At 43.4% G+C, this 22,440-nt stretch overlaps 1 protein-coding gene across 1 annotated transcript in view; it reads left to right on the top strand.

Annotated features, from left to right (window-relative positions):
* Nucleotides 1–22,440, top strand: part of STAB2 (stabilin 2) — a 176,736-nt gene that overhangs the window by 81,208 nt on the left and 73,088 nt on the right. Inside the window, exons 26-33 of the mRNA XM_013964034.2 lie at nucleotides 4,404–4,499; nucleotides 6,119–6,214; nucleotides 8,839–8,886; nucleotides 11,890–12,026; nucleotides 12,459–12,573; nucleotides 14,776–14,853; nucleotides 17,122–17,220; nucleotides 17,308–17,415. Coding sequence (XP_013819488.2) covers nucleotides 4,404–4,499; nucleotides 6,119–6,214; nucleotides 8,839–8,886; nucleotides 11,890–12,026; nucleotides 12,459–12,573; nucleotides 14,776–14,853; nucleotides 17,122–17,220; nucleotides 17,308–17,415 — 777 coding nt within the window. The remainder of the gene's footprint in view (nucleotides 1–4,403; nucleotides 4,500–6,118; nucleotides 6,215–8,838; nucleotides 8,887–11,889; nucleotides 12,027–12,458; nucleotides 12,574–14,775; nucleotides 14,854–17,121; nucleotides 17,221–17,307; nucleotides 17,416–22,440) is intronic.

Genomic DNA, 22,440 nt, shown 5'->3' on the forward strand with positions numbered 1-22,440 from the left:
TGTGGTGTGAAATTCATACCCAGTCTGACTCCGGAACTTCCCCCTTGGTCACCACCCTTGACACTCTGTATTTCTCTGTAACACTCTACAGTTTGTTGATCACTTTCACTTAACCTCATTTAAGGGACACTGAGGCAGAATGAGCTACTTCTTAGGAATTAATTTCGCTCCAAGGGAGGTTGCCGGGAGCCAGCGTGAGGAACTCTGCCCATGGCAAAGGTCATGAGGAAGGAGGCTTAGCATATGCAAAGGCATGATCAAGCCTCAGGAAACCCCCTGTTCCCAAGCATCTACCCCAAAACCAGAGTCTGTTTTATGCTCTCACCTATACCTCTGACGTTATGGGGAGCTCTCCCCCATAACCATTTCTCTTGGAGAAGGAGTAAACGCGCAGCTCCAAGGCAATAAAAATTCCTGGGCGTGACAAGAGTGTTTCAGCTTACGGACTCCTCTCTGAAGGTTATCTAGCCCGCCTGAATAGGTTCGTCCGGCCACAGGTGATTGTTTACAGCCTCCCAATCTGAGAGGCACGAGATGTTTTAGACTTACTAAAGCCAAATTCTTTTGGGGAGTTAGAAATTATTAGTATAGTGGGTTGGTTAGGAATTATATTGGTGAAGGGTTTTTCATCTGTTGTGTCAATAACTGCTGCTAATTCCCTGCTCTGGGTGGGACAAGGATGTCTCAGGTCAAACCTCTCTGCTGACAGACTAGCTTGTGTGACAGGATTATCCATACTCCTGCCACATGATTGTTTACTACCTCTTAACCATAAACAGCACAGAGAGTTTTGGAGTATTTTGAGAGTCTTAATTAGCATAGGGCTTTTTCTTCTCATTGAGTCAATGATTGCCACCAGGCCTCCATATCCTTAGGCACCTGGGAATATATTAATCCATGTATTTGGAATATAATAAAGGAAATACAGTAGTTTTTAAGGTTAGCAATACTAGACTTTTTGAGTTAATGGATTTTCTCTTTTATAATAGATCACTGTGCTTTGTTATAAAACACCGTGTCCTTGTTATGTAAAAACGTAACTTTATCACTATCTTAAGACCAAATAGATCTTAAGGAGAACATTGGTGAAAGGATTTTCATTTGTTGGGCTGATATTTGCTGCTAAATTTCCATGTTCCCTGCCCTTATAATGAATATAACTAACATATAGGAGAAATAAGTATTAACCTTTAAGACTAATCATGTTAACCTTGGGTTAAATAAATTCCTTTCTTGATTGTAACTCACTACACCCTCACCCTATAGGAATGTAACTTTATTTGGAGGGTGGTGCCTGGTTTAAGAAAAAACACCCTTGGAAGAAATAAGTTTTTTCCTTATCAGAAAGAAAGGATCATAAAATGTCAGCAGGTCTCACTCATGGCCAGAAGATGATGTACCTTTTTTTATACATTTATGTGAAGCACCTGATTTTGATAAAGGTCACGACTGCTGACTCCCGCCTGACTCTATATTCATCCCTATATGTAACAAAAGGTATATAAGCAAACCCAAAAATAAAGAAATCGGTTCAGTTTCCGGAAAGACTGATTCCCCCATGTCGCTTCTTTCTTGCTCCCGTTTTTCTGGCTGAATTCCCATCTGGAGCATGGATGCTATTCCACGCAATCCAAGTTATTCAGCCTCTTTTTCTCCACTAATCTTCCTACTACACTATCCATTTCTAATCTCTCTATATCTGTGATTAAATATGTATTTTTCCAAAGACGCCGACTCCGTCCCCACCTTCGAATTACCCTGGATCCACAGGGGCTGGACCCCGGCAGAAGGTGATGACAATTGTATCATGATTGTAGCCATGAAGAAGTCCTAATCATAAAAGGACTCACTGCATTCTTATCTCTTGCCAAGCATTTGACCAACAATTCCATTCATTCTGGATTCACCAGAGTTGCCACATTGTACTCGTGGAAGAAAAACAATTTCTTGGTATCAGTATTAGTTTGCTAAGACTGCTGTCACAAAATATCAGTAACTGGATGTCATAGAGCAACAACATTGTATTGTCTAACAGTATGGGAGGCTCGAGGTCCAAGATCCTGGTGTCAGCAGGTGTGGTTCCCTGTAAGGGCTGTGATGATGAATCCATTCCCTGCCTCTTGCTGTTCTTGGCTTACACAGGCGTCACCCTGATCTCTGCCTTCATGTTCACATGACCTTCTCCCTCTGTGCCTGCCTATGTGCAAATCTCCCCTTTCTGTAATGACACCAATCATGCTCCAGTGTGACCTCATCTTAACTAATTCATATTAACAATCCTTTTTCAAATAAGGTTACATTCTGAGTTGCTGGGAGTCAGAACTTCGACATAAGAGTGAGGAGGGCTAGGGAGGGACACAATTCAACCTATAATAGTATCTGTTCCCTTCTGCTCTATCATCCTTTCTGCAAACAAATATGAAAAACTTCTAATGGGGGTGATGGAGGAAGAGAAAGGACTTTTTATGGTGTAATGTAAGAAATAAAATAGGCCGTATCTAGAATTGCCCTCAGTAATGTTACTAGTTGCCTTGCAATCTTGTAGATATTCCAAATAGGCAAAAGTCCTAATTACCATGAATGTTTATTTTAAAAGACAGACCATGTTGGGGTCAATATATTAGTCTTGGGGGTGCAGGAAGGTGCTACCCCAAGAAGATTAAACACTCTTGTTGATAAGGTCTTGCCCTAACTTGTAAAGTTGTATAGATGAGCATATATTTACATATAAGATACCCAATTTACCTTATAAAGCATACACAGCAAATAACACTTAAACCCTTAAAGATGGAAATTCATAAATAAAGGTTCTGTTCATTTCTTCCCACAACTTAGTGGGTCATCTTAACCACTCTCTAGACCAGTCCCTCAGTAAACCTCCTCCAATCAAAAGCTCCTGCTTTCCCACCTCCGTTCTTTTTTCTCTAACATATGACCTCAGTGTACATGGGCTCTCCACTCTTCCCAGATGGACTCTCTTAAGGTCCATCCACGCCACACTTCTCAGAAGAATCTTCCCAGCTCATTCCCCCTCCTCTGAACAGCTGTGGTCTTCATCACAGAAGCATCTCATGTGCCACTTCATCCATAAAACTTACAGCATCTCTTGTTTCCCAGTGTTTGTTAAAGGTCGGATTCTTCTTGCTTACTTGGCATGCTTTGTCTTCCTATCTTCAGTGAACGCAGCATCAAGGTTCATTGCTGGTTCCATGATGGTCACTAAGTACCTGTTTGTTGAAATGATTACTTCTTTTTAAATTAAGTTTTTTAACTTCAATATAATGTTGGAAGACATTTGGGAAAATAAAAGTGAAGAGAAAAATTAACACCATTCACAGTGTACCCGCAGTCACCATTTGTCTGCCGATATATTTTTTCCTTCTGGTCTTTTTAATGCAGAGGTTTTTATTTTCCTCTCCATTGTTGCAATCCATTACATTTTTGTTTGGTTCCTGTTCTGTACTTAGCACAGACATCTCCCCATTTTGTTATACAACCCATCACTATCATATTTAATAACTGCATGATCGGGGCCACTGCTTCCTTGTAGTTGGTATGCTACACAAAGTATCCAGCCTATGGGGCAAGCCAGGGCTGAAACCCAGCCTGCACCCTGCTCACCAAGGTGTGGACCCTGGTGTGGACCCAAACCTTCCCAGAAGAAGGGGGACATTTTTTTTTTGCATGATGAAACTGTCTACCTGCTGAGTCACTTGCCGTGTGTTGTGCATGTAGAGATGGTACCTTCCTTACTCAGATCTGCCTGCTCAGAGGGGATGACTTCAGAATTACACAGTGTGCCTTATGGGCTAGCAGTGGTCTTGTGCATGGATTTCCACCAAGTGGATGCCTCATAACTTACTTCATCTTTCCCTCTTAGGTGAAGGGGCCATTTTTTTCAGTGGAATGTTCTTTAGGGTCTCTCTGAGACAAATCTCCATATGGTCCCTGTAGGGCAAGGAATTCGAAAAGGAAGTAACAGCCAGCTAGAACCTACTGTATAGCGCAAGGAGCACTGCTCAATGTTACACGGCAGCCTGGATGGGAAGGGAGTTTGGGGGAGAATGGATACATGTGTCCCTACGGCTGAGTCCCTTTGTTGTCCACCTGAAACTATCACATTGTTAATCAGCTCTACTGCAATACAAAATTAAAAGTTTTAAAACATTTTTAAAGATTTTTAAAAAAGGAAAGTAACAGGGAGCTTTAGACTGGGAAATGTAACATAGAATGCAAAGACCAATAGCTCTGGAGTCAGAAGTGTAAGAAAGACATTACTGGTGTTCTCTAAAAGGGCCAAACAGCCATGGTTTCCATAGTTCATTTCTTGGTGTTGTGAGAGGGCAAGGTATGAAAGTCTGTTGTTTTCAATAACCTCTTTTACTTTGCTCTTGGAATTACAGAATGAGTGTGAGTGCAAGAAAGGATTTCGAGGCAATGGGATTGACTGTGAACCAATAACATCATGCTTAGAACAAACTGAGAAATGTCACCCACTGGTGAGTTACTTGATTTTTCTCATTAGTACTTTAAAACAATTACTTGAGAAAGAAAGAAGTTTGGGTTCTTTTTAACCTGGGCCCAGTAATGAACAAAATCTCTCTTACTCCCAAAGGGAGTCCCTAAGCAGAATGTAAGTAATTATTGCAAATTCCTCTCCATTCCAAAGCATGGAAGAATCAACACACAATTGCCAGAAAAGATTCCCAGCTAAATCTGAATTTCAAATAAATGACAATCCTTCAGGACAAGCATGACCCAAATATTATATAAGATAGATCTAAACAAAAAATTATTCATGACTTATCTAAAATTCATTCTTGGTATCTTTATTTGCTAAATCTGGCAATTCTGAAAAAACAGAATAGTTGAAAGGGTAACTAGATTCCCATTTTGAATGTCATAACAGAGTTTAACCCAAATTACTGGAGAAAATGCCCATTCAAGGATAGGCTGAGCCTTGTATCTAAATTAGGGAAAAGCAGGCCCAGATGTTAGAGCTGGTCATGGTCGTGTTTTTAAGAGAACATCACTAAGCACCCAGCATCAGAACCGATGAAAACACTTAGTCACAATGCTTTTGGTTGCAAATAACAGAATCCACAGAACTCAACTTAAGCAAAAGAGGGATTGTTGGACATATGCCCCCAGGGTAGTTCCCTAGGCAGGAATTATAAAACTTCCCAAGGGCTTAGAGTCAGGATCTAGACAGCTTTTTCCATCAATCCTCTGAGACCATCCAGTTTCTCATTTTGCTATTCCCTGTGCTTTTACTTACTGGGTCTGTCTCTGTCTCGTTCTCTCAAATTTAAGTGCAGTTGTTTGCATCTTGGAATATCTGACTCCCCATTCTTAGAGGGACATCTACCAATGATGCCCACTAACTCAACAGCATCCATGTCCTAATTCTTACTCATAAGAGAAAGGATCTGACCAGGGTCTGGACCAGAAAGGTTCCAGCGCAGCTGGGCCCAGATGTCCACACATGAGGCAGTCAGTGCTTGCCAGGGAGTAGGATGACATGAGCAGGGCTACCAGATCCAGCCCTAGTATATGTGGGGAGGCGGGTGATTTTCAAAGAAGAAAAAATGGGAGGAGATGTCCCTAAAGTATCTGTTACCCAAGAGTCATAAGAGCACTTCACAAAGCTGAAGAGACTCCAACAGTCTTAATTTAAGGCTGACTAAGCCCTGATATTCCAAACATGAGAGGTTATTGGAACTTCCACTTTATCGCAAAGTGTGGAAGAATGAGCATAGGATTGCCAGATAAAGTGCAGGATACCTAGTTAAATTTGAATTTCAGATACACAGTGAATTCTTTTCCAGCACAAGCATCCCCCCAAACAGCATATGGGACATACATACACAAAAGCCTCTTTGTTTATCTGAAATTCACATTAACCGTGTGTCCTGATTTCTGCTTACTAAATCTTGACAGGTGATTCCATAAGAGCTACACCAAACCTGCAGGAAGGGCTGAGGACCTGTGGGTTATTTCCAGCAATCTTTTAGCCCTGAATTTCACTGTAGACAGAGCCCAAGTATTCACAGGTACATCTCAGATCTAATGCTTTACTTAGGAAAGCAGATCATTTCTCTCATCTCCTTTGTATCAGGCAACCTGTCAGCTTACTTCCTCCGGCATCTGGAGTTGTGTTTGCCAAGAGGGCTATGAAGGAGACGGCCTTCTGTGCTATGGAAATGCGGCAGTGGTAAGTTCTCAGAGCAACTTCAGGACAGAATCATAAAGACAAAAATCTTCCAGTTTAAAAGAAAAAGACAAACACTCTTGGCTAGGATGCCTTTAAAGTGCTCTTCCAATCATGTGCTCCAGGAGATTCTATCTGAAACAAGCAACTTCTCACAAATGGCATATGTGTTCAATGGGTCACAAATTTTCTACAAATTGAAGAGAGGAAACTTTTATTTGGTACCTTCTGTGTACCAAAGCAGTCTCGACTTCTCTTTCTTGCCATTCTGCCTCTTTCCAGTCCGAGACTTCCCAAATGAGCAAATAACTGGCACCTGCTGAGTTCCTGGGCAATCCTGTCCAGGTTGTAGGCCTTCTATAGGTATCTAGAGCTCGCTGTGCTTACCCCTATCTAAGGTATGTGTGTGTGCACCTGTATGCACCTTCTGTGTACCAGGCATCTTACTAAATCCTTAACATGCAGCTGCACTTCATTTAAACCTCATCACAACACTCTGGGCTTATGCTGTTATTGTGCCCATTTTATTAATGAAGAAACTAAGAGCCTAAGCAGACTTTCCTCAGTTCATCAGCTGTCTACGTGCAGAGCCCAGCACTTAACCATCAGCACAATCTGTCAATATAGGACACACCCCACTGGACTATCGCCTCTGGAGGGCAGGTCTTCGTCGTGTTTCCTACTTCATTCCTACTGTTCATAAAGATCTTTTGAAATAAGAAAGCAAGTTGGTGAATTTTCTCCTCACTCACTTTTTGCTCAGCTCTCTGGAGTTTGGTTCCTATGCCTCCTCTCAATGGGCACCACTGGTCTCACAGTGCCAGGGCTGCACCTGCCCTAACATGCTCTTTGATGGCTGCAGCCTCCACCATGGCTGCCCTGCCTAGCAGGGTCCTTCCCACCCTTCACTGCACCTGTTTCTCCTCTTCATCCCATTAGGCTCATCTGACACCCATACCCTGGAGCTTGAACCCCACATTTTCTCTACACTGTCCATGGCCACACTCCCTAAAATTTTAGAACTCTAAAACCCCACTCTCACAATCCTCCTCTCCTCCCAGGGGAAGCAAGATCAAGTCCAAGTCCTCCCCCTGGCACTGCGAGCACCTCACAGGGCCTCAACTCAGTTTGCTTCCAACAATTTTACCAGAGTTGTCGTCTTCCCAGCTCGACACCAGCTCTGTTCCCCTCCACCACAGACCCAGCCTTGGGTCTTTCTCCCCTGAGTTCAGTTCCAGCTCGCACCCTTCTCTCCCTGAAGGGATTATTTGAGCATCTCAGTTCTTGTATCACTTACTAAACTGGCTTACTTTTTAACCAGGGTTTACCAACTTACTCAATAACCTCAACTACTTTCAAAAAGTAGTTAAGACAGCTCTGAGATATATTATCTTTGGGCAAATTTGCACATAGTAATTGTTATTGCCATTTTCGTGGTGTTCAATAGTTTTTAAAATGTTTTCACAAACATTAATGAATGTAATGTTCATTATCCCAGGAGCAAGCTGTCATCATAATCATTATTCAGATTATGCTCTTGCATTCTCAGAGAGCTTAAGCCCAAGATCATACAGCTGGTAAATGGCAGACCCAGGAACTGAACCCAGCCTTTTCAAACTCAAAGTCCAGAGCTTTCCTTACTCTATCATACCTTCAAATGTCACTAATCTACTAGCATTCTGGGTTATCTTTTCAAATCTTAAAGTCCCCAAAACAGCTATAAGTTGCATAAGGTCAGGGGCCAGCTTTTCTCTTTCATATCTTACAGCCTCCCTCCATCCTGGTGCCAATTGTGATGGTTCAGTATATATGTTCATTAACAAACCCCATGGTGGATAAGTTAGAAATAATAGTGGCTAAAACTTACTGTGTCGTACACGCCAGCCTCTATTCTAAGCACTTTAAAAACATTAACCTTTCCAACTGCCACATCAACCCTAACAGTCAGAACTTTGGTCATCCCTATCTTATAGCTGGGAACACTGAGGCCCAGAGAGATGAAGTAACTTGCCTAAGGCAGCAGCCCCCAATCTTTTTGGCTCCAGGGACCAGTTTCGTGGAAGACAGGTTTTCCACAAACTGGGGATAGAGGGATGGCTTCAGGATGATTCAAGCATGTTACATTTATTACACACTTTATTTCTATTATTATTACATCAGCTCCACTCAGAGAATCAGGCATTAGATCACAGAGGTTAGGGATCCCTGACCTAAGGAACTACAAAATGGCTGAACCAGAAAGAAAACCCAGGTGGTTTGGTTCCATGTCCCAAGGCCCTGCTCAATGCTGGCTCTGAAAGCCGGCAGTTTACTGAGCTCTGTGACCTTGCTGAGGGGCTGGGTGGCCATGTCCTTACAACCAAAATACAGATTTGGACAAACTTGAAGTTGTTCCATTTGAACTTTCTGGAAACACTCCTTTACCTTGAATATAGAAGATAATTTGAGCCAATAAGCATGAAAGAAACTGCATGGCTCTAGCAACACGGGGACTCATCCAGCCTGGGCATCATTCATGTCGACATGGGCAAGGCTGGCAGGGAAGATGCCCAGAGCTGCCCTGACATGCCTCTCACTGATCCTCCTCTGTGTTCTCTCTCCTCCCTCTCTTGCACGAAATGAATAAGGAATTGTCCTTTCTCTCCGCTGCAGCTGTGTTTAACCAGTGGATAAATGTGAGTATCTTTGTTGAAAATAGGATTGGAAATATATATAGTTTTAGAGATACGGACCGCATGTAATAGAAGACTGAAAATGCAGCTGGTGGGGGAGGGAAGGCAGTCGTCTAGAGCAGTGGTTCTCAGCCCTGAGTCCACTTTAGAACCATGTGGAACACACGTCTTTCAATAGCCATGCCTAGGCTCCCACCCCCAGATGCTCTGATCTGATTGGCAGAGGTTAGACCTGGGCATCCGTGTATATCAGGAGCCTCACAGGTGATCTAGCATGCAACCAGGGCTCAGTACTTCTAGTCTAGGATAAGCTGGGGTGATCGACTTTCCAACCAACCTAAATACATATGTATGGCTTCATTCTTCATTGAAAAAAGGTCTTTTTACAAACTCAATATAATTCATCATTAGTAATTCACCAAGTTAGATTTGGCATTTATAGCTGCAATCCTAGCACACTTCATGTGGGTTTTGCCCTCCGCCCAACATGTCCTGAAAAACTGTCCCCTCTCCTTTGGAAAGTTCTAAAACCAAGAATCTGATCTCCAGCATCCCCAGCTGTCTGAATCTCTTGCCCAAGTGGCCCAAGGTGGCAGGTTCAGCAGCCATTGTGACAAGTGTTTAGTCCCATCCTGAAAGATGATGCTTAGAAAGTGCTGCACTCAATATGCCAGCAAATTTGGAAAACTCAACAGTGCCCACAGGACTGGAAAAGGTCAGTTTTCATTCCAATTCCAAAGAAAGGCAATGCCAAAGAATGCTCAAACTACCCGCACAATTACACTCATCTCACAACCTAGTAAAGTAATGCTCAAAATTCTCCAAGCCAGGCTTCAGCAATACTTGAACCGTGAACTTCCAGATGTTCAAGCTGGATGTAGAAAAGGCAGAGGAACCAGAGATCAAATTGCCAACATCTGCTGCATCATGGAAAAAGCAAGAGAGTTCCAGAAAAACATCTATTTCTGCTTTATTGACTATGCCAAAGCCTTTGACTATGTGGATCACAATAAACTGTGGAAAATTCTGAAAGAGATGGGAATACCAGACCACCTGACCCGCCTCTTGAGAAATCTGTATGCAGGTCAGGAAGCAACAGTTAGAACTGGACATGGAACAACAGACTGGTTCCAAATAGGAAAAGGAGTACGTCAAGGCTGTATATTGTCACCCTGCTTATTTAATCTCTATGCAGAGTACATCATGAGAAACTCTGGACTGGAAGAAGCACAAGCTGGAATCAAGATTGCCGGGAGAAATATCAATAACCTCAGATATGCAGATGACACCACCCTTATGGCAGAAAGTGAAGAGGAGCTAAAAAGCCCCTTGATGAAAGTGAAAGAAGAGAGTGAAAAAGTTGGCTTAAAGCTCAACATTCAGAAAACTAAAATCATGGCATCTGGTCCCATCACTTCATGGGAAAGAGATGGGGAAACAGTGGAAACAGTGTCAGACTTTATTTTTGGGGGGCTCTCAAATCACTGTAGATGGTGGTTGCAGCCATGAAATTAAAAGACACTTACTCCTTGGAAGAAAAGTTATGACCAACCTAGGTAGTATATTCAAAAGCAGGGGGTTCATGTTTGGGAACGCATGTAAGAATTAAAGATTTTAAAATTTAAAAAAAAAAAACAAAAAACAAAAGCAGACATTACTTTGCCAACTAAGGTCCGTCTAGTCAAGGCTATGGTTTTTGCAGTGGTCATGTGTGGATGTAAGAGTTGGACTGTGAAGAAGGCAGAGCGCCAAAGAATTGATGCTTTTGAACTGTGATGTTGGAGAAGACTCTTGAGAGTCCCTTGGACTGCAAGGAGATCCAACCAGTCCATTCTGAAGGAGATCAGCCCTGGGATTTCTTTGGAAGGAATGATGCTAAAGCTGAAACTCCAGTACTTTGGCCACCTCATGTGATGAGTTGACTCATTGGAAAAGATTCTGATGCTGGGACGGATTGGGGGCAGGAGGAGAAGGGGATGATAGAGGATGAGATGGCTGGATGGATCATTGATCGATGGACGTGAGTCTGAGTGAACTCCGGGAGTTGGTGATGGCCAGGGAGGCCTGGTGTGCTGCGATTCATGGGGTCACAAAGAGTCAGAGATGACTGAGCGACTGAACTGAACTGAACTGAAGAAGACAGGTGCCAAGACATGCAGTGTGTGGTCAGCAGCCACTCCAGGACAGCTTCCTGTTGCTTCCACGTGGGTCTCTGACTCCCATCACATGGGAGAGGAGGGCCCTACAGCAGGTGACTTAATCCTTGGCAAAAATTTCCATAGGACCCACCCCACACGCATGAGTTTGCCCGTGGTGTGCTGAATCCCACTCATCCCAGCTCACAAGAGTATAGCTTTCCCAGCCCCTCTTGCAACGCTGTCGTGATGGCGGCTGAAAATCAGCCGCTGGGAGAAGTTACACCATAGAAATCAGCAAGCACTGCAAACCAGGGCTTTTGTTTGTTTGTTTGTTTGTTTTTCTGGAGAGCCAGTTGTTAAACATAAGTCCATCACAGTTTCTACCCAGAACTTTTAATACCTCTAGGCAAATAGATAAAGTTTGATTTCAGGCCTTCAGTCTCTCTCTCTTGCTGAAACTGTTTCCAGCGTCTTCCTACCATCCTTATTCCAAAGGCATCCAAGGATTCTCAGGGTCTCTGCACACACGTGTGCACATACACATACACACATGATCCTGTCAAGACTGTTCTCTGCCTCTTTGTTTAGGCTAAAGGGTGAATGACTGATAATGATTTGAAGTGTGGCCTGATTAGGAAGATATACCTTTTGTCAAGGTTCACACATTTAAATAAAAGTAATGAGTCTCAGAAGGAATGTGGAGGCATCAGTCAGTAGGTGGGATGGATTTGGGAAAGGAATCCCTAGGACCTTCCCAGTATCTCTGAAACTATATCACATGGGATATTGGATTTCTGCCAAGGATTAAGTCAGCCCTGTTTGTCCTCTGACATGAGTCAGGCCACTTTCTTTTCCTTCTGGGATTCAGAATGCTTCCCTCCAACACCTGCTGTCGACCACCTCAAACCTTACTGTCCTTGTGCCCTCCCGACAAGCCATTGCGGACATGGACCAAGAAGAGAAAGCCTTTTGGTTGACCAAGAGCAACATTCCCATCCTCATAAAGTAGGTATTATGTATTTTGTTCTTCACGATGTCTTACTAGCATCAGTGTGAATGAAGTACAGTGGAGGTGGGCCCCATGGGCCTTCAGATCCTTGCCACTGAACATGTTCTAAGACCGCCCCCACCCCCGCTTCTTCCCCCAGGATGGAAGTAGTCAACATGACTGACAGCCAACTCTGTGCTAACTGCTTTTACATATAATCTAGTTAATCCTCTCTGTGAAATAGACATTATAATTATTCCCATTTTTCAGATGTGGAAACCAAGGCACAGAGTGATTAAATAACTGACCCCAGAGGCCATGGCCAATAGTTTCAAGGGGAGAGTTTGAACCTGGTAGTCTGGCTCCATAACCTACCCTCTTAACTACTCCCACCACCACTGTCTCAAGCATCAGTACCTCATTACAGCCCTTATGGACTATTGTTATAGGTACCATACGCTACTGGGCACATACGGAGTGGCTGATCTGCAGGCCCTGTCACCTTCTGACATGCTGGCAACATCTTTGCAGGGCAGCTTCCTCCACCTGGTGAAGGCAGATGGGGTAAGAGAGCACCGTGTTGGGTCTGTTCAATGGAAACTTGTGACATACGTTCAGATAGTACTGTGAAGTTTTTATGTTATGGAAATTTCCGAACATGAGCAAAAATAGACGGAGAACAAACCTCCATGGTAGGCATCACCCAGCGTCAACAACTGTCAACATATATTGACACACACTCACAGAGTTACTGTATAGCAGGGCTCCTATAAAATGAGGCTCTCTCTGCCCACTGGTTGGCCACAGGCTCTTCTGTTAGACCACAGACTGATCCAGAAAGACGAATATTTCACTTCTTCTGGGTGAAGGCAGTGGAGTTTCACAACTTGGATTTTTATGTGTGGCTAAGAACTTGTTACTGGTAACCTACTGATTGAATCATTAGAGATCACTACAATATTATACTAAGTTAGGGTCAGTCAGTCAGTCTGCAGATGTTTACTGAATACCTACTGTATGTCAGGAACTGATCAGAGTGCTGGAGACAGAATAGTGCACAGGAAGAGGGGAGCCCTATAGATGCTCACCTTCTGGCATTTTCTACAGCATTTCAAGGACTTGGATTCGGTTTTCTGTAAGGAGGTCTGGCTGCCCTGCTGAATGCAGCAGTGATTTAAAGCTCTTTCTATGAACTGCACAAAATGAGGATAGAGGGTCTACTGGGAAGTGAGAACTACCCCATCAATGGATTGTGGGCCACGGTCAGAACGCTCTAGAATTGCAGCTCTAAAGGATTTCTGCCTTCCTACCCATCAGCAATGGTGCTGTGAAAAGGTTCTATCTATTTAGGTATTACATAAACATATGTGCTTCGTCAGAATAGTCCTTTTAGAAAGTATAAAAGAGTTTCATAGGGCCGCATGGTCTCTCTACATTTTATTACAATAATTCTAGAACCTTGCTCACATATATCAGTCAATGGGTGGTTTTACACTAGTGTTTTAGATCATTGACTCTCTGAACAAGCATTAACTGAACACTCACCTTGGGAAGGTTCATCCCAGGGTTGTAGCTTCAGAAGTAAATCAATTAAGACCTGTGAATTAGAGGAGGTAACTATCAAAGGCACAATCATAATGAGTTCTTTCTTAAGTCTGATATAAATGTCCCCCTGTAACCAAAAGAGAGGTGCAAGGCGGCCAGTGTTATTTGCTTCAGGACCTCTGCTGACGTGCCTAGGATGAGACAAGTCCCCTCAGGATCCGGGGTTCCCGGGAAGAATTTCAATCGGAGTGCAGTGGTGGGAGAAGAGGAGAGGAGCCCCGAGAGAGCGGAGGCCAGTTGTGTCATACGTGGCTGGTGGCTGCACAAGTGTGCATTTAGCTTTGCTTACCTCCGTTCCCCGTGCATTTCATATTCTTGTAAAGTCAGTAACTGTCTGCATCATTTTGCTAAGGCTGCTGTAACCAAGAACCACAGACTAGGTGGCTTAGACCACAGAAATTGCTGTCTCAGTTCTGCAGGCTGGAAGTCCAAGGTCAAGGTGTGGACAGGGTTGGTTCTGTCTAAGGACTGCGACGTCAGGCGCTCTCTTCGGCTTGCAGATGGCAGTCCTCGTGTTCATATGCTGTTCTGCCCACATAGCTCCTGTGTCCAAATTTCCTCTTCTTATAAGGACACTGGTCACATTGGATTAGGGTCTACCCTAATGACCTCAATGGATATGAATTTGAGCAAACTCCAGGAGATAGTGAGGGCCAGGGGAGCCTGGCGTGCTATAGTCCACGGGGTCACAAAGAGTCAAACGTGACTAAGTGACTGAGAAACAACAATGACCTCATGTTAACTCAGTTACCTGGTATAAAGACCTTGTCTCCAAATAAGGTCACATTCTGAGGCACTGAGGGTTAGGGCTCCAACATATGAATTTGGGGATACAATTCAACCCACCATACTATCTACAGTGCTTTTCCAACTACAGGGCCTGTTTAGTGAGCCTCAGCCAGCACTTTTTTAATGAAATAGAATGGAGTAGAATCAGTCAGATGCCTCTCACATGGCAGAGGAAATTATTATTTCATTTCAGTTGTGTGTGTGTGAGAGAGAGAGATATCAAATGGCTCACAATTTAAACTATTTCTAACTGTACATCATGGTGCAAAAGAGAGAAGGTCGCTACTGCTCAAAATGTGGGAAACCTAGAAATCATTCAGTCCCTGGGTGTACTCTGTAGGGACTCACCTTCTCACTGTGGTACGTTTACAGAATATCACAATCGGAGGAGCGTCCGTCATTGATGGTGACAATGCAGCCACAAATGGAGTGATACACATCATCAACAAGGTACGAGACTGCTTCCTCCTAGGCATGTGGCATCTCCTCCTTTTGTTATTTATCCTCCTGTACAGTATCTTGGGGGAGGGGGGGTACTTAGCCTTAATATAAAAGTAACCTGCTTCATTATTTGTATTTTAAAACCATTTAGAGGCTCTACTCATTCAGTAAGACTCAGCTATTCTTTACTTATGCCTGTATCCTGCAGTGGGTTCATATAAAGTGTAGTCATGTATATCTCTTATTTATGAGACCATCTTACAAGGCACCCAAGAACCTTAGTATCAGGAAGTCCATACACCCAGGTGGGACATCATCAAGAACTGGAAGAAAGGCAACTATGTGTGTGTCACTGGTCCTCTCCTCTCTGCATTATTATGCCCAAGGAAAAAAAAAGGAAAATGGTAGAAAAGATATTGTGGAAGTTTTATTTTCTCTTCAGACGCAATTCAACAGTATTCAAAGGTATGAAATAGAAAAAAAATTAAATGGAAAATGACTTTTTAAGCTATTCTATAATTTTCAGTTACTGTGTGAAGAACTTCATTTAAATTTGAAGTTAGAATTTAGGGCATATTGGAAAATTTTGAAAAGTAGAAGATTAGAAAAGACAATTAACTAATTGCATTTTAACTAAAATTACTCTCATTTGACACTTATACACTCCCTTTTTAAATTTCAAGTTACAGAATATGTCAACAGTTTCTGTTCAGGAAAGAGAGGCTTCTTATAAGACTTCTGAGTGTGATGTTTTCCAAAGACCTTGCAAGTCTCTTGTATTAACAAGAGGCATAAATAAATACATTTTATGAGCAAGTGGTAGGTCACTTGCAGAGAACCATGCTGAGTTTATGGCTTCATTTATCAGAAAGCAACGTTACCAAGAGTGTTTTTTTCTCTAATCCTGGCTTTTCAAAGTACTAAAAAAACACACTTCTCTTAAAAAAACGTCATGGAATTACCTCTTCTTATCATTTATGTTTTTATTTCTTTTGAACACAACCCCATTAGTAAAATGGCACCCCAACCCATCTCCTATACTGAACGTTATTATCATGGGACCCATTCAAAGTCCTACCTCCTCGAAAGCCTTTCCTGATCTCTACAACCCATATCACCGAGGTTAATATAGTGGCAAGCACATAAGTCCTAGAATCGTACAGGATCTGGGTTCAGGCATTCAGCTAACTCTATAACCTTGGGCAAGTTACCTAACCTCTCTGAAGTTCATTTTTCCTCCCTTTGAGGATTGAGCAACACCGTCTCTCTCAATGTCTGCTGCCTAGTGAGGCCACAATAAATCTCAGTTTTATTCCCTTTTCCTTCCTCTGAAATCCTGTGGGACTTCTGATATGGAACTCATTTGACATAACTGCACCCCCTTGTTTGATGGTTCTTTGTGGACTAGGCCATGAGCATCATTCTTGTATGATGGCACAAGGAGGGGTGGAACTGCTTCTTTTCTCTGTCCTGCATCAGCATTACCACCTCACCTGACATGCAGTAAAACTGGAATGATTGACAGCCCGTTAGGTGCCAGGCATCATGCCAAGTATCATGCATCACATTTGACTTTTACAACAACCCTAAGAAAGTACGTACCATTCTCCTCACTTGCCAAATGGGACACGTGAGGCTCCTGTGGCTAAGCAACTGGGTTGTGGAAGAAATGTGTGTGAACACAAAGATTCATGGATGTGTGTCAACTGATTCAAGTTTGCTGCTTAGCCTCTGGGTTGCACTGGCTCCTTGAGCAGCCCCTTTTCTATCTATCCATTGGATACTGTGGTCCCTCTTGTCAGGGCCACCACAAACAGCTATGCAGGCTGTTCCCTGCCTAGTGGGGCCTGGTCTAAGGGTGCAATGGGGCTGAAATCCAACCCACTTCATGCCCCAAGCTATACACCCCTGTTTAGTCTTGCAAACTATCAGAGAATGCCTTGTTTCAACTTGAAGTGGCCTCAGGATCACATGGGGTTCCCTGGAAGTTCAGTGGTAAAGAATCCACCTGCCAATGCAGGAGATGCAAATTTAATCCCTGGGTTAGGAGGTCCTCTGAAGGAGGAAATGGCAACTCACTTCAATATTCTTGCCTGAGAAATCCCATGGACAGAGGAGCCTGGTGGGCTATAGTCCTTGGTGTCACAAGAACAGACACAACTTAACAACTAAACAACAACATTATAATTACATACTGTTGTGACATGAACCAGTATATTGGAGAGCAGGAAGTCCTACCAACACAAGCTAACAGAATTTTGGGACTTCCTTTCCCAGGTTCTGGTTCCCCAGAGAGGTCTAACTGGCTCCTTACCAAACCTGCTCACCCGACTGGACGAGATGCCTGACTATTCCAGCTTCCGGGGCTACATCATTGCAAGTACCACATCCTCTGCGTGACCCTCTGCTCAGGTTACCTAGGAACAGAAGTCCCTCACGTGCTCCTGTCTCTCTCCATCACAGCAATATAACCTGGCGACTGCGATCGAGGCTGCTGATGCTTACACGGTGTTTGCTCCAAACAATGATGCCATTGAGAGTTACATCCGAGAGAAGAAGGTCACAACTCTGGTAGGTATTAGCAGTAATAACCCAGGAAACTATTTTCCAGAAATTCAAGCACTTAAAGCTTTCAGTCGATCCACCATGTACCATTTCACTGTTTCATCAAAACTGCCTGGTCAGTATCCACTTATTTAATAGAAACTCAAGCAGAGACTCTCATACCCTTTCTGTTCCCAGGTAACCTCCCCCAGGCCAGAGCTGTTCATGTACTTCATCCATAGCTCTGGAAGCCCACACTCAGGCTCATAGACACAAAGATGCAGTCTCCCCAGGAACCTGGAAGCTCTTCACAGCCACCCCTCCTCCACTCCCCGGCTTCTCCCCGGTTCCGCGCAGCAAGCTGTCAGCACAAGGGATCTAGAGGGAATGGACTATCCCCATCTTCCTCCTAATTGCCCCATCTCTGTCTTCCCTGATTCCTAACATCTGGGAATAAACAGTCAAAACTTTTTCAAAGGACTTTGTGAAATAATACTGGGTTGGCCAAAAGGTTCATTTGTGTTTTTCTGTGACATCTTATGGAAAAACTCAAACGAACTTTTGGGCCAACCCAATGAAAAGCTCCAATCCCTTCACTCTCTGGCTCAAAACCCTTGGGTGGCTCTCCATTTCCTCAGTGACTAAGTCCACACTGTCTCCCCAGGTACTTATAGCCTCCACAAACTGGTCACAATTACCTTCTATTCAGTGCTGGTACCAGACTTTCCATTTAGAAGGGTCCCAGGGGTGTCCCACCCCCAGTCCCATAGCAGGGGAACAAGTTTAAAGTTGTAATTGCACAGCAAGTGAGCTGTTTTCACTTCTAACTTAATATAGGGTAATCGGTGCTAAGGAGACAGGGCTGATACTTGAAGTCCTGCTAGCCATTGTTGGTCCACTGCTCTCTCCCTACCCATTCTCTGCAGACACCTTGTGGTCTAACCAGAGTGATGTCATATAGATCTACAGACGCCAAAGGCGTGTTTGCTCCTGTACACACACACACACACGCGCGCGCGCGCACACACGCGCACACACACTCCAGGCTCTTCTGTCCATGGGGTTTTCCAGGCAAGAATACTGGAGTGGATTGCCATTTCCTCCTCCAGGGGATTTTCCCCACCCAAGGATCGAACTGGGTCTTCTGCACTACAGGCAGATTCTTTACCAATGAGCCACCAGGGAAGCCCCCACAACACACACACACCACCGCCTCATTCAGAAGGGCTGTCCTACCTCCTTCCTTGCTTCCTGAATCCTCCCCATCCACAGTGATTCTTCAAGTCCAGTCTCACCTTCCTCAAGAAAGCTGGTTCTGGCCCCGTCAGTTCAGTTCAGTTGCTCAGTCATGTCTGACTCTTTGCAACCCCATGGACTGCAGCATGCCACGCTTCCCTGTCCATCACCAACTCCTGGAGCTTCCTCAAACTCATGTCCATTGAGTTGGTAATGCCATCCAACCATCTCATCCACTGTCGTCCCCTTCTCCTCCCACCTTCAATCATTCCCAGCATCAGAGGCTTTTCAAATGAGTCAATTCTTTGTATCAAGTGGCCAAAGTATTGGAGTTTCAGCTTTAGCATCAATCCTTCCAAGGAATATTCAGGACTGATTTCCTTTAGGCTGGACTGGTTGGATCTCCTTGCAGTCCAAGGGACTCTCAAGAGTCTTTTCCAACACCACAGATAAAAGCATCAATTCTTCGGTGCTCAGCTTTCCTTATAGTTCAACTCTCACATCCATACATGACTGCTGTAAAAACTATAGCTTTGACTAGATGGACCTATGTTGGCAAAGTAATGTCTCTGCTTTTTAATGTTGTCTAGGTTGGTCACAACTTTTCTTCCAAGGAGCAAGTGTCTTTTCATGGCTGCAGTCACCACCTGCAGTGATTTTAGAGCCCCCCAAAATAAAGTCTGTCACTGTTTCCATTGTTTCCCCATCTATTTGCCATAAAATGATGGGACAGATGCCAAGATCTTCATTTTTTGAACATTGAGTTTTAAGCCAGCTTTTCGACTCTTCTCTTTCATTTTCATCAAGAGGCTCTTCAGTTCCTCTCACTTTCTACCTTAAGGGTGGTGTTATCTGCATATCTGAGATTATTGATATTTCTCCCAGCAATCTTGATTCAAGCTTGTGCTTCATCCAGCCTGGCATATAAGTTAAATAAGCAGGGTGACAATATACAACCTTGATGTACTCCTTTCCCAATTTAGAACCAGTCTGCTGTTCCATGTCCAGTTCTAACTGTTGCTTCCTGACCTGCATACAGATTTCTCAAGAGGCAGGTCAGGTGGTCTGGTATTCCCTTCTCTTGAAGAGTTTTCCACAGTTTGTTGTGATATACACAAATGCTTTGGTATAATCAGTAAAGCAGAAGTAGATGTTTTTCTGGAACTCTGTTGCTTTTGCGATGATCCAGTGGATGTTAGCAATTTGATCTCTGGTTCCTCTGCCTTTTCTAAATCCAGCTTGAACATCTGGAAGTTCATGGTTCACATACTGTTAAAGCCTGGCTTGGAGAATTTTGAGCATTACTTTTGCTAGCATGTGAGATGAGTGTGATTGTGCAGTAGTTTGAACATTCTTTGGCATTGCCTTTCTTTGGGATTGGAATGAAAACTGACCTTTTCCAATCCTGTGGCCACTACTGAGTTTTCCAAATTTGCTGGCATATTGAGTGCAGCACTTTCACAGCATCATCTTTTAGGATTTCAAGTAGCTCAAGTGGAATTCCATCACCTCCACTAGCTTTGTTCTTATTGATGCTTCCTAAGGTCCACTTGACTTCACATTCCAGGATGTCTGGCTCTGTGAGTGATCACACCATCATCATGGTTATCTGGGTCATGAAGGTCTTTTTTGTACAGTTCTTCTGTGTATTCTTGCCACCTCTTCTTAGTATCTTATGCTTCTGTTAGGTCCATAACATTTGTGTCCTTTATTGTGTCCATCTTTGCATGAAATGTTCCCTTGGTATCTCCAATTTTCTTGAAGAGATCTCTATCTTTCCCATTCTGTTGTTTTCCTCTATTTCTTTGCATTAATCACTGAGAAAGGCTTTCTTATCTCTCTTTGCTATTCTTTGGAACTCTGCATTCAAATGTGTATATCTTTCCTTTTCTCCTATGCCTTTCACTTCTTTTCTCAGCTATTTGTAAGGCCTTCTCAGACAGCCATTTTGCCTTTTTGCATTTCTTTTTCTTGGGGATGGTCTTGATCCCTGCCTCCTGTACAATGTCACAAACCTCCGTCCATAGTTCTTCAGACGCTCTGTCTATCAGATCTAATCCCTTGAATCTATTTGTCACTTCCACTGTATAGTTGTAAGGGATTTGATTTAGGTCATACCTGAATGGTCTAGTGGTTTTCCCTACGTTCTTCAATTTAAGTCTGAATTTGGCAATAAAGAGTTCATGATCTAAGCCATAGTCAGTTCCCAGTCTTGTTTTTGCTGACTGTATAGAGCTTCTCCTTCTTTGACTGCAAAGAATATAGTCAATCTGATTTTGATATTGTCTATCAGGTGATGTCCATGTGTAGAGTCTTCTCTTGTGTTGTTGGAAGATGGTGTTTGCTATGACCAGTGCATTCTCTTGGCCAAACTCTATTAGCCTTTGCCCTGCTTCATTCTGTACTCCAAGGCCAAATTTGCCTGTTACTCCAGGTATCTCTTTACTCCTACTTTTGCATTCCAGTCTCCTATGATGAAAAGTACATCTTTTTTGGGTGTTAGTTCTAGAAGGTCTTGTAGGTCTTTATAGAACCATTCAACTTCAGCTTCTTCAGCATTACTGGTCAGGGCATAGACTTGGATTACTGTGATATTGAATGGTTTGCCTTTGAAACGAACAGAGATCATTCTGTCATTTTTGAGATTGCACCCAACTACCGTATTTCAGACTCTTTTGTTGACTATGAGGCCTTTAACTGGCCCCTTAGCTGCAGATAATCTCTTCTGCCTCTGAGTTCAGACCATCTGTACACCCCATAGCACTTCTACACCTCATATAAGGAAATGTCTTTGCAGGTGGGTAGGTCTTAGTTCTCCAATTAGATGAAAACTCTGGGCATTAGATTTTTGTAACTGGTATGCTGAGCAAGCAGCACTCCTGGAATAGAAGTGGAAGTCATCTTTTCTTTGTCTCCCCACTCCTCCCCCATCCCTTTGAACCTGTTTACCAGAGAACATTCATTAACTGCCCTGGGATAAAACCTCAGGCAATCTTGCAGAAAATCTTATCATCACTTTCAGCCACAAACACAATCTCAATTAAGTAAAATTTAAAAAAAAATTTTTTTTAAACCAGCCCCTCGTAGTTATCAACATTTTGAATTGGATTTAAAATTAAATCTTCCTTCCTCACTTGCCCCATGCTGGTACTTTGTCCCAACAGGACATTAGAGGAGGGGGCTTGGTCCTTGCACCAATCAGAGTCTATCAGAGTGTAGGGGAGGGATAGATAGATTGAGAGTTTGAGACTGTCATGTACTCACAACGCTATTTAAAGTGCCCTTCCATGAAAAAGATATTAGTATAGAAAGGTAAAAATTATTACTAAAAAAAAAAAATTAGGGTCCATTAGGAGACAGAAACCATACCAGAGAAAATTTAATATTATGAATTGTTTATTGGGTATTAAGCTATATAAATATAATTGAAAGGTAAAATAGAGATAGCATAGAAGCATCTATAACCCCAAAGGCTGGGAGAAAGGAAAGAGGTCAGGACAACTAAAACTTAGAAATATGGAGGGGCCCAGAGAAGCAGTGACTCAGACCTGTGAGGGGCGGGGCCCATTCGTCTGGTGGCTCTGATGTTGGAGGAGGGTCCCTGGGGGCCCTCGGAGAAGGCATTGCCAGTCTGGTACTGGTGTCTTGAGGAACATGGGAACATGATAGAACCACTCTGGGAGTCACAGGTCTCTGCCGTTCAGATTCTGCTGCCACTGCAAGTGTGACGAGATGCAGCTGGGATCATGCCCAGTGGGCAGCCCAGTGAGTGCCCAGGGACTGGTGGACCTGTGGGCTGACGTTCCCTTCTGTGTG

The sequence above is a fragment of the Capra hircus genome, chromosome 5 (genome assembly GCF_001704415.2).
Source record: "Capra hircus breed San Clemente chromosome 5, ASM170441v1, whole genome shotgun sequence".
NCBI classification, from domain to species: domain Eukaryota; kingdom Metazoa; phylum Chordata; class Mammalia; order Artiodactyla; family Bovidae; genus Capra; species Capra hircus.